This window comes from Colletotrichum gloeosporioides (assembly GCF_011800055.1).
Source record: "Colletotrichum gloeosporioides strain Lc1 chromosome Unknown consensus_6, whole genome shotgun sequence".
In the NCBI taxonomy this organism is placed as follows: domain Eukaryota; kingdom Fungi; phylum Ascomycota; class Sordariomycetes; order Glomerellales; family Glomerellaceae; genus Colletotrichum; species Colletotrichum gloeosporioides.
In genome coordinates this window covers 163579-177060 of record NW_025544651.1, presented here as the reverse complement: position 1 = coordinate 177060, position 13482 = coordinate 163579, and the positions used below count along the sequence as shown (strand labels likewise).

Sequence of the window (13482 nt, the reverse complement as noted above, 5' to 3'; positions counted from 1 at the left end):
CGGATGTGGAGCCTCGTTTTCGGGGGCCCATGTGGAGGGTGCCCTGTTGTTCGTTTGGAGAAGCCCGACGTAGGCCTCATGTTACGAATGCGGTCTGACGGACCACACAGGAGGCATCTTTTGCCCTGATATGATCGCCCTGATCTGCAGAGTTCGTCCCAGTCGACCGGCGACTTTGTGGCGCCACGGCCTCGGTAGCCGGAATGAACTGATTCTGCCCCCGTGACCTCCTTCTCTATGAGCAAATTCTGACTCTCGCAACATGCCGCAGGTCATCGTGATTCCTCGATGGGAAGTAAACCTCGGTTTGTGCGAAGCGACCGGATTTCAGATTGCTTTCTACTAGGTCATTGGGATGAAGCGTGTCATCTTCAGTTTACTTCCCGCTTCGCAGAGAGTTATCTCCAACTTGGCCCTAGTGTGGCTTCCATCTTGAATCCAGCCAAGCTTGTTTCCTCCTGCCTTGTTGCACCCTATGAACGGACAGGTTCGCGTCAAACAGCGCAATCGCGGCCGAGCGAGAGAGCCACGTATCTTGGCATCTAAAGTGGAATAATGTCCCGAAAGCTTAGAAAGGGAAACAGGCCTTGGCATCTAGGTTCAGCCCAAAACACATGTGCGGCTAAACTTTCTTCGTCTCGACTCCACCCAAAAGCTTGTCGCTTGTCAATACTTCCTGACTTCGGACGAGAGAGCGGGCGCAATCGCTGTGTGGGTTGCGACACTCCGGGAGCTTCAATCACGGAAGAGCGAAACGATCTCGAAAGCATCACGGCTGAAGGACTCGGAGCCATCCTGCGGTGGGTGATGGCCAGATGGCTCGATGTCCCTCGGACAACGGCGCATGTGCTCCTCCATTAGAGATGATGACTCGCAAATGGTGATCTCGGGACAGTCAACGGATTCTCTACATATATGGACCGGAAATCGCCCATCTCCTCGGGACTGCCTTCTATTCTCATCAGACTTTCACGTCTTTCACGTCTTGCATCCACCGGCTGGTCCCTCATCAAATAATCCTATTGGTCTATTATTAATACCATTCAGTCCTTCTAAAAAATAAAAAAAAGGCCTTTCAAAATGCGTTTCACTCAGCTCATCCTCTCCATCTTCCTCTTCTTCTCCTTCGTTGCTGCCCTGCCAGTACCGGCACAGGCAGACGGAGAAGCTCTCGAGGCACTTGAGGCGCGGGCCAATAACGGTGGCAAGAAGGGTGGCGGCAACAAGGGTAGCTCCAAGTCAACCTCGAAGGAGGTCAAGGGCATCGACAAGAACATCAACATCCAGAAGAACGAGTCCAAGGACGTCAAGAAGGTGCAGAAGGCCGAGGGAACCAAGAACTTCCCCAAGGAGAAGGCCAATCTTCAAAAGGACATTAAGGCTGGACAGAATCAACGCGCAAAGAACCAGAAGAACGCCGACCCTAAGAACAAGCAACTGAACGATGGCCTGAAGAAGGTGAGATATCTCGGAAATGCGAACGATGCGATCTCGGTACTAATTTTGGAACTTTAGGTTCAAGGTGCCCAAGCCAAGGAGTCCAAGCAAGCCAAGGGCCTTACGGGCAACCCTAAGAAGGATAACGCCACCCTCAACAAGCTTGGTGGCGAGTTCAAGGACGGCCGCAAGCAGAATGAGAAGAACAAGCAAGCCGTAAGTCTCTACACATGCCATAAAAGTATCAGAATTTGAGACTGATGCAATCACAGGCCAAGAAGGGCGGCAAATAGATGCGATGCCGTGTAGACGTGAATAGTTCTGTGGGAATCTACGGAATAGCTTCGTACGGGACAACTTATGCCGGGATGGCGATGGTGGAGTTCAAAAGATGTAATTTGAGACAGCCCAGCGTCGAAGACCTCTAAAAAATGAGACTGCGCCGTGCGCTAGCTCTCATGTGGTGCTGTAAACTTGCTGGTGAATTCTGGTGATTTGATGGTTCGAATATCTCGTCTCTGATGCCACCGTGATATTGCGAGACTGAGTGGTAAGTCATCTGGCAAATCAAGCATTCGCAGGGCAGGTGAGGTAAGTGTCATCTGACAAGTGAAGTCTGTCTCAACTAACTTTGTCAACCATGAATCAAGCCTCAGATTTTACCCCATCATTACCTTTGTTGGTGTACGGTGTCTGCCCAGTTTGGCATTGGTGACCTTGAATCGTACTCCCAACAAATATATTCATATGATCTCGTGATGTTGTGTACAGTCAATTGCATGATGGTTACGAAATTCGGCGATGAGAACCCCAGCTTGGCAAGCCCCAGTCCTGTTGGTGCTCAATCACAGAGCACCGACAAGTCGAACCATTTCCTCGGCTGCCGAACCCCCCAGTCAATACAATAAGCCCCACGGATTACATCATTCTGTAAAATGTAGTCAGCTGACCCAGAAGAAAAGATGTGATCCGGCTGTCGTGAACCATTTCCTCCACCGGTAGCTCCGTCCACAAACCGCGACATGTCGTCTTCTCGGCCGAACCCACATGCAACCTTCCAGATTCCTGACCACATCAGACGCCATGTGAATCCATTCTATGGCCGCAGGACTAATGGGTGTGATACCTGCGGCTTCAAGCCAGAAGGTATCGCAAACCTAAGTCGTGAGCACGGCTTAAGGACCTGGACCGATGCTTCCCTATACTGCAACTTCTGTCATCTCATCGTCGCTCTGCATGACGAGCTCAAGACAACGCACGCGATAGAATTTGCAGACCTTGACAAAGGCAAAATTGCTGTGTACAGTCGCAACGCCCGCGACGGTCGCAAACAATTCCTCCTGGGCCCCAATATGCCAGACATGAACACGCCTCCGGCTGAACGGAAGACAATCATCTTTCACAACTATCCCGGTATGTTGCAATTATATATGAAGGTTTTGCTGCAAGTGAACTCAGAATAAATGCTAGTTGTACTTATTCTTGAACTAGATTCTCGGTTTCCATGGGAGGGTATCCCTTATGACTGTCATATGTCGGACACTGCTGGCTCGGAAGAATGCCTCCTTCTTTTGAAACATTGGATAGAAAAATGCCAGACTTCACACACCGATTGCCCACCTTCCGATCACCCTCTGCCGACCAGAGTCCTCGATGTCACCGCCAAACCCCCAAAACTTGTCATAACGGCAAACCTGTCACAAAGAGACGAAAAGTACATTGCATTAAGTCACTGCTGGGGACCATCTCAGCCGCTTAGAACTCTGAAGACAAACATCGGGCTGCACCAGGACGGAATCGATCTCAGCAGCATGCCGCAAACCTTCAAAGACGCCATCGCCGTGACGCGATATCTGGGCATGCGATACATCTGGATCGACTCTCTCTGCATCGTGCAAGACGACGTTCTCGATTGGGAGTACGAAGCCGCCAGGATGGCTGACGTCTATGGCTTCGCCTATCTGGTTCTGGGCGCGTCGTCTGCGTCTGACGGCACGAAGGGCTTCCTGGGCCGCCGCAGTCATATCCGTGGCAGCGTGACGGTGCCGTATTCAGCGAGCCCACGCAAATCCAGCAAAATTCACTATCGGCCGGTGTTGGACCATAGCAAGGCGCTGTTCTCGGCAAACTTTGACGGTCCATTATCTGAGCGAGGATGGGCATTCCAGGAGAGGGCCCTTGCCAAGCGTTTTGTTTCATTCGGCGAATTCGAGCTCCAATGGGCTTGTCGCTCACTTGAAGACTGCGAATGCGACGAATTCGACCTCAGGAAATCCCACGTAGGTATAGAAGGTTCAAACAGCTGGAGGTCTAGGGGTTCGGTGGGAATACACGCCAAAGAAGACAAAGCGTCGACGCAGGATGCCCATTATTTCCATCGTCAATGGAGGAAATCGGTTGTCACACCCTATTCAGGGCGTAAGCTTACCTTCCAAGCGGACAAGCTGGTCGCTTTGTCGGCGATCTCCCGAGTCTTCCAAGAGCGGGTGGACGACGAGTTCCTCGCAGGATTGTGGAGAAGGGAACTAGTTCATGATCTAAGCTGGAACAGATCTCGGTTAGAAGAGTCGGGGGGATGCCTTGGTGCGCCGTCATGGAGTTGGGCTTCCGTCGACGGTGCCGTTTCTTGGTGGAAATCCTCTTTCGTTGAAAGTCTGAGACACACGGAACCGTGCCGAGTCATCGAAGCGGAATGCACTCCAGCCTCTGAGATCAATCGGTTTGGGTCTGTGGAAACCGGGCAAGTCATCCTGGAAGGCCTTCTGATCAAGGCCACGGCAAAGTATCTCCACAATTCACCGCCGTTGCAGGAGGGCCGGCACTACTTTTTGACTGAATGGCCTGCTGGGGAGTTCTATACAGACTCGTTTCTGGGGACTGCCGATGTTGAGCTGAATGGCGAGGTTGTCCGCACCTCTATCCGAGGCACGCCTGCAAGTGCGCACTATCGACAAGAAGAGGTTGAATATCCTATCTGGTGTTTTCTTTTGACAACGGGGTACTTCGGACGCGAAGACAAGTATGCCTATGTGCTGGTTCTCGGGAGATCGGTCTGCCAACCCAAGGTGTTTGAAAGAGTTGGGCTGATGGTTCTCAAGTTGGGCAGGGAATCATTGCCGAGCTTCCTTTCGCCAGGCTTCTTTTCAACTTGGCGCAATGAAAGAATTACCATCATATAGCATAATTGTAGGGCACATGAATGAAGAAAGCGTATGATTGAAAGTCTTGTTTATTCTATACTAATGATGGGATACCTCCTTGAAAAGCAACGCTCGCTACATGAATTTGTAAAAGACTATTAGAGTTTATATCTGGACAGCTTTTGTCCTCATTGTTCTGTATTCATTCCAGAGTCGCACTCATTGAGTGGCAGGGCCCTTTCCCTTGGACTCCTTCTTTGTCTTGGACGAGCCAGAGTTCCACTTCTTGACGCGGACAAGGTAGTAAGACACAACAGCAACAAAGATGTTGAAGAAGATGAAGGCCCACATGATGCCAAAGTTGCGCCAGCGCTCGTCGTAGAAGATGTTGCTGCCGGAGAGGTACTGGTCGGCGTTGCTGAGCGAGCAGTAACGGCACGACTCGGTGGCGTCGGGGTTCTGCAGCTGGCCGGGCGCCATCTTGAGGTAGTCGGCGAGGTACTCGCCGCAGGTCTGGTTGGCGGGCGGGTTGAAGACGGAGGTCTCGTCCGCGGAGCAGGTGACGGGGCGGCCGTGCAGCTGGGTGGAGACGATACCGGCGACCCAGTAGGTGAAGGGGGAGACGCGGTACATGAAGATCCAAAAGCCGGGGAGGGCGGTCGGGGACTGCAGGACACCGCAGAAGGTAAGGCTCATGAGGACGAGGAGGGTGACGACGCCGGAGGCGGTGAGGGCGTCGGGGAAGGCGGCGATGGTCATGTGCGCGAAGGAGGAGGCGTAGACGAGGAGCTGGATGGCGAAGAGCAGGACGGTGACCTGTCTGACGGAGCTCTGGATGCCGATGACCGGGTAGTAGAAGCAAGCGAAGATGAGGATGCCGGTGACAATCTGGTAGGGGATCTCGACGATGATGTTGGCGAACATGAAGGCCTTCCAGGAGTAGGCCTTGCTGGGGCGCTCGCGGACTTCGTAGAGAGATCGCTGGGTGACGAAGTGAGGCTGTATCTGTTGGACGATGGTAGAGAAGATGGTGATGATCATGAAGACGGCGAAGACGACGTTCTGCATGCCCGCCATAGTGCCGTTCGCCTTGTAGAAGGAGAAGCCGACGAAGAGGCCGGCGGCGATGCCGAGGACGAACTTGGCGAAGACGTAGTTGGGCATGCGCCAGTATTGCTGGAAGACGCGGACGGTAACCTCGGTGAGCTGGGTGGTGAAAGGCATGGCGAACTCAGAGTGAGCGCCAGCCTCCTCGGTGCCGGCGACCTGCTCGTTGGCCTTTTCGAGGTGGATGCGCTCGAGTTCAGCAGACACGCCGGTGCGCTCCTGGCTCGACTTCCAAACGCTGTGCCAATCCTCTCCGCGTGAGTTGGTTCCGTTGTTGACAATCTCAAGCATGTACTCAGCAGGGTTCTCATCATCGTCACACTTGCGAGCACCGTGGGACTCGAAGTAGTTCAGAAGAGTGCGCGAGTTGTCGCCGATATCGCCAAAGTACACAGTCTTGCCGCCACGGGCAAGGAAGAGGAGACGGTCGAATTGCTGGAACAGGATAGCGCTGGGCTGGTGGACGGTGCAGAGGACGGCTTGGCCGGCGTCAGCCAGCTTGCGGAGGAAGGCGCAGATAGCCCAGGAGCTCTGGGAGTCGAGACCACTAGTAGGCTCATCGAGGAATAGAAGAAGCTTGGGCTTGGCTGCGAGTTCGACGCCGATGGTGAGGAGCTTGCGCTGCTCGACATTGAGGCCTTCACCGGGGATACCGACGACAGCGTCGGCGAAGTCGCGCATGTTGAGCATGTCGATAACCTCCTCGACGAAGGCATACTTCTCCTCCTTGCTGACGGTCTTGGGCTGTCGGAGCATGGCGCTGAAGCGCAAGCTCTCACGGACAGTTGCGGTGGCCAGGTGGAGATCTAGGAGATGTTAGCAATTAAGCTTGAGTGGGAGTGAGGGAGAGGCTGCTTACCCTGCTGCTGAACGTAGCCAGTCTTGCGCTGGAAGCTGGCGTCGAGAGGCTTGCCGTTGACGAACATGTCGCCGGTGATGACACCCATGGTAGTGCGCTGAGCGAGGACATCGAGAAGAGTAGTCTTGCCAGCGCCACTAACACCCATGAGAGCGGTGAGAGTTCCAGGCTTGACCCAGCCGTCAACGTGATCAAGCAACCGACGGGGCTCTCCCTTGATCTCAATGTCGTAGACAACATCTCTCCAGGTGAAGATGTCTTTCTGGGGCGGGATGGAGCTGACGTTGGCATCAGGCTCGCTGTTCTTGCTCTTGACAGGGACGGCCATCTCCTCGTTGGACACACTGCGGTTGACGCCATCCTGGAGGTAGGCGGGAACGTGGCCGCGCTGGAAGACGAGGACCTCGGCGGAGCTGGTGGTGGCGGAGTTGAGCTCGGTGGCGACGAAGTAGATGATCATGAAGAAGAACAGGAAAGCCAGCAGGATGCCGAAGTTCCTCCAGACGTGGGAGTAGTAGTACTGGTAGTTGGTGTTGATGAACGCATCGCCACTAACAGTGCGCTGGCCAGCGATGGCGCCGACGGCAGAGCAGATCCAGGAGTCGCCGTTGAGGGGGGTGTACGAGGGGATGATCTCCGAGCAGGTGAACTCACGACCGTGGAACTCGTTGGCGATGAGAATCTCGAAGGCGTAGAAGATGGGGTTGATCCATCGGATCCAGCCAAACCAGTCGACCATCTGGGGAACACGAACGACGAAGCCGGTGTAGATGACGAGAGCCAGGACCAGGACACCAGCAAGCATCATGGCCTGCGACACGGTCTTGGTGATGGCGGCCATTGTTCGGAAGACGGCGCTCATGACGAAGGTGGAGATGTAGGTGATCAGGAAGTACAGGAAGAACTGGCCAGGCTCGCGTCGCAGTCCGGCGAGGAAGTAGAGCACGAGATTGAAGGTTGTTGCCGTGATGAACTTGATCGGGATATCTGCGGTGATTCCGGCGATGGCTTCAGCGGCAGGGTGATAGAAGGCGTAGGAGGCGTGCTTTTCGACAATTGGACGTTGATCGTAGAGACTGTTGATCTCGGAGATGGCAGTGAGAGCGTTCATGAGGATAGCCTGGAAGAGAACAGAGCCCTTGGCATAGAAACCGGAAGTAGAGTCAGGAGTACCGTAGAAGACCGAGCCGATGATGAGAGCCATCATGAGGTTGATGACTGCAGATGTTGCTGTTGCCGACATGTCGTTCCATATCCTCTGGTAGGCGCGCTTGGTGGTCAGGCCAACCTGCATCGCCATGGAGATGGTGTAGGGGGATTTGGGGCGGACGTGCTTCGCCTGTCTCTCGTTCTTCATCTGCCGCATCTCGGTGAGAGCCTGGCTGTTGGAGTCCATGGGGTAGGCCTCCTGGTGCAGCTCAATCTCCTGGCGGAGGGCGGCGTACTCAGGGGACTGACGCCAGTACATCTCAAAGTCCTCAGGCGTGCGAGGGACCTGGTTCTCCATGCCTGGGCGGGCACGGCGCTCCTGGGGGTTGGTGACGGAAGTGAGGAAGTCACCAGTCGTCTGGCGCTGAGGGCACTCCCATCCCATCCGCTCGAAGTACGCCTTGGCGGCGCTGGCGGGGCCAAAGTAGATCTGGCGACCCTCGTAGAGGACGACGGCCTTGTCGAAGAGGTCGTAGATGGCCTGGGAGGCCTGGTAGATGGCGACGGCGTTGGCGCTGCCGGTGAAGTCGGACGCGAGGCGCAGAGCCTGGACAAACTTCAGGGCGGTCGCGGAGTCCAAGCCGCGGGTGCTGTTGTCCCACGCGCACATGGGGGATCCGGCGAGCATCATCTCGGCAATGCTGACACGCTTGCGCTCACCGCCAGAGACGCCGCGAACGAAGTCGTTGCCGACCTTGGTGTTGTAGGTGTGGCTGAGACCGCAGACGGCCATGACGATCTGGGCGGCCTTCTTGGACATCTCATCGCGGGTCATGCCCTGGAGCCTCTTGGAGGGTGTACGGACGGCGGCGGCGAACTCGAGGGTTTGGCCGACCGTGAGATGGGGGAAGTGCTTGTCAACCTGTGAAAGGTGCGTTAGCTACATGTCAAAAATGAGATTGTGGATGAAGTGACGAACCTCTTGGTTGTAGACAGTCTCACCCTTGAACTCCTTCACCATCCTCTTCTGAGGGATACCGTTGTAGTGGATGACAGAGTCGTGTCCCAAGCTCAGACCGTGAAGCTCACCGGTCATGGTCTTGAGCAGAGTACTGCATCCAGATCCGGGACGGCCCAGAACGATCAGAAGCTCGCCGCTGTTGAGAAGACCATCAAAGTTGTGGAGGATCCTCTTCGGCTCCTTCTTGCCGAAGCTCAGGTGCTCGCCGATCCTCAGCGGCGCCGCGAGGAAAGAGCCCACGGTCTGCTGGAGCTGCAGGGCGGCACCAGTACCGGAGACGTTGAGATCCTTGTAGGCGACACCGGCCTTCTTGATGCTGATGCCCTCGTTGGACATCTGCTGCATGATCCTCTGCAGCCATTTTGAGAGGTCAAAGGACTTGCTTGTGGGGTCGAGGGAGGGATCGTTGGTTGCGATGTTTGAAAGTTGAGGCTCGCCGAAGCTGGCACCGCTCTGGCGCCGTGAAAGCGTGGTTGCGATTCTCTGAAGCTCTCTCCTGTCCTCCTCCTCAATCATCATTGTGTCGCGGTGGGTATCTCTCATAGGGCTGGACAGGGTGGCGTTGTCGTCTGATGAGTCGCCATTGTTCTTGCCGGTGTTGATGGGGGCGAAGCTGGCCTCCCATTGATCTGATGAGGCTCTGCCGTTCATTGTGATTGAGGAGCCTGACGAGTCTCGTGTGTCGGTTCGTTGTTGTGCCATGGTTGGGGGTGTGTTGCCAATGGCTAAGCTCAAGTGAGCTTGGTGTTATTAAGAGTATTTGATCTTCGAACAGTGTGGTTGGTGATCTGTGTGTGATGTTGATGTATTGTGTAAGTTGAAACGTTCACAGACGGTTACACTCGATTGTTGTTGATGAGATCTGGGGAAGTAACAAGAAGGATAGCATGAATGGGATGACTGTGTTATTATATCAAAGAAGCAAGACGAGAGAGAAGTGTGCGTTTGCGGACATGAACCAACACCGGGACCACCGAATAAGGCGCCGCAAGCCGCCAAGCCCAGCCCATCTTTCCCCAGTGCTGAAGTTTGTTGTTTGGCGCGGCCGAGTCAACAGTCGACTCAAGCTGTGCTGTGTGTGCGGAGTTCGCAGAGCACCCGCCCGACCGCCGGCCCCGGTGAAGTGGCAATGAGGTCATGCCCCTGTAGTTCCCGCCCGACGACCCTTCTCACCACCCCGAAACTGTTCCATTTGCGGCAAGGGCTGGATATGTCAGCCCGTCTGATGTGTGTGAGCATCTGTATGCGTGGGTGGTCCCGTCTTCTCCTGTGGCACGGTCTGTAGGCTGGCCGCTCCCGCGTTCCCAACACCATGGATTACGGTCCGGGCGGGGTGTTGAAGGCACAGCTCGAGTCCGCAACCCGTCGTCGGGGAGCTCCAAGGCCCCGAGAGGTGCTTACCGTAAGCCACGCAGGAGCCGCGCCGCGGCCCCAGAGACGAGTCAGGGTCGCTGGCTAGGCCTGTTGCGGCGGTGCGATCTGCTGGAATTCGGCCGAGGTGTCCTGAACTGTGTTAACCGTGTTCCGATTGCATCATGGTGGCCCCCCATCGGGCACTAGCCCACGGCACTCGTAAATATGACTGGTGCAGTGGATTGTTCCCCCTTTCTCTCTTTGGTCCGTAAGTCCGTATATCTCTCTGCCCTGCACTGCTCGTAAATCTTGAGTTGCAGTGATTTCCACTTTCCGCTGGCGGACCCTCTTTCGGGAGATTCGCGTTCTCGGCAGGGCTGCTGCTGTTGCTGCGGCTGTCAAATACGCACCGATGCGATGAGGCTTACCAACAATTGAATCTCCCCGACTGCGGAATTTTGGCTGGGTTTTGCAGTGGATCCGTCGGACTTTGGGGGAGATAGGGGTTGCGATATGTAAACAAGCCAGATCACTTTGCTTACCGTGTACGAGCACAATTTCCCACTGAAAGGGCTCCTCTCTGTCCCCCCTTTTCGCAGGCTGGCTTTAGTCAGTAAAGTCGGAGTTCAACATGTCGGGCTCCGGGATCACTATCAAGAGTCCGATCTCTCACAATGACGCCAGTCCGCAGTTTTAGCACGATGCATAATGTAGAAAGCCCAGATCCATATTTACGAGACTAACACTTGGCTAGCGGAAACAACTCTTCAGTATCACTGTGTGTTTCCACGTGCAGTTCATGAGACGGTTCATAATTCTAGATCTGTTCCCCCCCTTATCTCCAGCCCCATCCCGTCTGTGTCCCTTCCCACACCTTCGGGCTCTCGAAGGCATGCGACCGGCTGGTGGAAACTCAGGCCGCTGAGTCAGTCTGTCCACCTTCGCCCGCTTTCGCCGCACACAACACGCGGGTCCTCCCCGCACCGACACGCCGAACTCTGAGAAAGATCTGCTGGGTTGGCCCCGGCCCGACTCTCAAGCTTTCTTAGGACGTGATTCCAGAACAGCCCGTTGACGTGTTTCGCTCTCACAAATTTTGGTAAGCATTCACACCGTCGTCTTGGCAAGCACACATCTACGCGCTTCGAGTAGAGTAGAGTTTGCGCTGCGTCACTGGAACTTTGGGTATTTCGTCCGGATTTCGCACTGAACGGCCCCCGTCCCCTGACTGAGGCGACGGTGAGAGAGAATAGAGGTGTCCCTCGACCCATTGCTCCGGGTTCCCGCCAGCAACCCTCTCATTCCTTCTTGACACCCACTTTGCCGATCTTTCTGAGTCCCCAAATGGTCACGAGCAGGGTTGCGCCGTACAGCGCGAAGCAGTACCAGAACGATGCCCGATAGCCCTCCAGCAGCGCCGTTGGGCTCTCCTTGTCCGCCACACCTGACTTGGCCGTCACGGCACTCGCAATCGCGCCCGACGACGCCAACCCCACGCTTTTGCCGATCTGGGCGATGGTGTTGTACACGCCGCCTGCAACACCCTGCGTCCTCGACGGGAACAGCGAGGTGATCAGCAAGTTCGAGATAGTGAAGAGCGTATCCGCGCCGATGGCGTTCATGAACATGGCCCAGAAGATGCAGTACCAGTAGTTCCACGCCGGGTCCGCGACGGCCATCAGGATCGGGGACAGCGCCGCGAGGGCCACGGCGATGAGGATCGCGAGGTCGGCCCGGACGCGGTGCACCACGAGCCCGGCGACGACATTGGCGAGCACGCCGCCCACCGGGGCCGGGAGGAAGCGGACCGAGGTGTCGATCGCCGAGAGCCGCTGCACATACTGCAGGTAGAAGGAGCTCAGCTGCTCGGTCGCATTGAAGGCGCCCCAGACCATGAAGACGCTGACGCAGATGCTGGTGAAGCTGCGGTTCTTCCACAGCGAGTTCGGGATGATGGCTGGGCGGCCGAGGCGCTCTTGCCGCTCGACCCATCCGATGAAGCTGCCGATCAAGACCCCCGAGACGACCAAGAGAACAATGTTGGCTGGTTTCTTGATGCCACTTAGGCTCTCGGTCATGACGCTGGAGGGGCGGGTTAGTTTGTCTCGTCTCATCTTTGGGTTTTGCCGATCGTCGCAGGGCTGGACTTACGCAAGAACATAGGAGACCATCGCCAGGAAGCCGCTCGCCAGGAACGCCCCGATCCAATCCACCTCGGTCAGGAAGCGGTTCCAGGTCACCGGTTCGCGCTTACCGATACTCGGCAGCCACTTAAGGGCGATTAGGAAGATGACGGTGTTGATGATGGCCGCGATGTGGAACCCCCATCTCCAGCCGATGGTGTCTGTGAAGACACCGCCCACACTGAGACCGATGGAGAATCCAATGGGCTGGCCGCCGCCCATGGAGGCGAACGCGATATTCCGTCGCTTGCCTGATGGGAATGCGTGTGTGATGATACTGACAGCAGATGGCAGGCACATAGAGATCGCGACGCCGGCGAAGGCGCGGAACATAATCAGCTGGATTCCGGTGTTGGCTAAGCCGCAGGCGAGGGTGAAGGCCGATTGGAGGAAGCATCCCAAGAGATAGAGTTGCCGAGCTCCGAAGAGATCGGCCATCGCACCTGACAGGAGCAGAGTGCAACCGCAGGTCAGGGCATACACCGAGGCAGGCCTTCACGGGGTGTTAGCAATGGTTCACCGGCAGGGTGTCTCCAAGGCTCATACCAAAGCAGTAGGTTGCCTTCAAGATTCACATCCTTTGCCATTGCAGGGATGCAGACGGTAACCACACCAGCCAAGAGGGAGCTGATGCCGGTGATACACGTCACCGACGAGATGACTACCACCGTCTTGCCCTTGGAGATGTCTTCATGCTGGGCATCTTCTGCGGGAAACACAGGCTGGTTAGGTCTCGATGTAATTGACGACGACGCCGAAAGCTCCGCCAGAGGCGACGCTGGAGCGTTGATAACCTCAACCGTAGTTGTCGACATTGCCAACCCTGATTCACAACGCTGCGCTAGGTCGTGACCACGTAGACTGCCTTCTTCGCCAGACAAGAAGGTCACTCAGAAACTGCTAGTCCTCCAGCATCATATCGCCATACACCCAGCGAACTGGTCACCCGGCGTAGAAATACTTCATTGTGCAAAATTTCGACCGATGTGCCCGAGATCGGCCGAGCGTGGAGCCCCGGAAGAGCCCCATGTTCGGATGTGTAAAAATGGAACCATTCAGTCTCTAATGAGGAAAAATTACTTAATAGTTTGCGGATCCGTCAGGGTGTCACGGCTTTTAAGCATACGTCAAGGGCGCAAAGGGCGTGCGCGACATATGGCGCCAACATTTGTTGGTTTTGAAATTTCTGATGTCCGTCGGGGTTTTGTGGTTGCGATGGCCGTGACTCAACCA

General features: G+C 55.6%; 4 protein-coding genes across 4 annotated transcripts; 2 read left to right on the top strand and 2 right to left on the bottom strand.

The window, feature by feature from the left end:
* Positions 1 to 1080: 1080 nt before the first annotated feature.
* GCG54_00014457 (uncharacterized protein) lies at positions 1081 to 1730 on the top strand (the record flags this gene model as incomplete). Its single annotated transcript, XM_045414289.1, has 3 exons — positions 1081 to 1458; positions 1516 to 1653; positions 1710 to 1730. 3 exons carry the CDS (start codon positions 1081 to 1083, stop codon positions 1728 to 1730), a joined length of 537 nt encoding a protein of 178 aa, XP_045270867.1.
* Positions 1731 to 2459: 729 nt separating this feature from the next.
* GCG54_00014456 (uncharacterized protein) lies at positions 2460 to 4616 on the top strand (the record flags this gene model as incomplete). The annotated part of the gene is made up of 2 exons (XM_045414288.1): positions 2460 to 2850; positions 3025 to 4616. 2 exons carry the CDS (start codon positions 2460 to 2462, stop codon positions 4614 to 4616), a joined length of 1983 nt encoding a protein of 660 aa, XP_045270866.1.
* A 180-nt stretch (positions 4617 to 4796) lies between these two features.
* GCG54_00014455 (ZEB2-regulated ABC transporter 1) lies at positions 4797 to 9415 on the bottom strand (the record flags this gene model as incomplete). The annotated part of the gene is made up of 3 exons (XM_045414287.1): positions 4797 to 6490; positions 6544 to 8614; positions 8672 to 9415. 3 exons carry the CDS (start codon positions 9413 to 9415, stop codon positions 4797 to 4799), a joined length of 4509 nt encoding a protein of 1502 aa, XP_045270865.1.
* Positions 9416 to 11364: 1949 nt separating this feature from the next.
* GCG54_00014454 (uncharacterized protein) lies at positions 11365 to 13064 on the bottom strand (the record flags this gene model as incomplete). Its single annotated transcript, XM_045414286.1, has 3 exons — positions 11365 to 12148; positions 12218 to 12742; positions 12796 to 13064. 3 exons carry the CDS (start codon positions 13062 to 13064, stop codon positions 11365 to 11367), a joined length of 1578 nt encoding a protein of 525 aa, XP_045270864.1.
* Between the last annotated feature and the right edge of the window lie 418 nt (positions 13065 to 13482).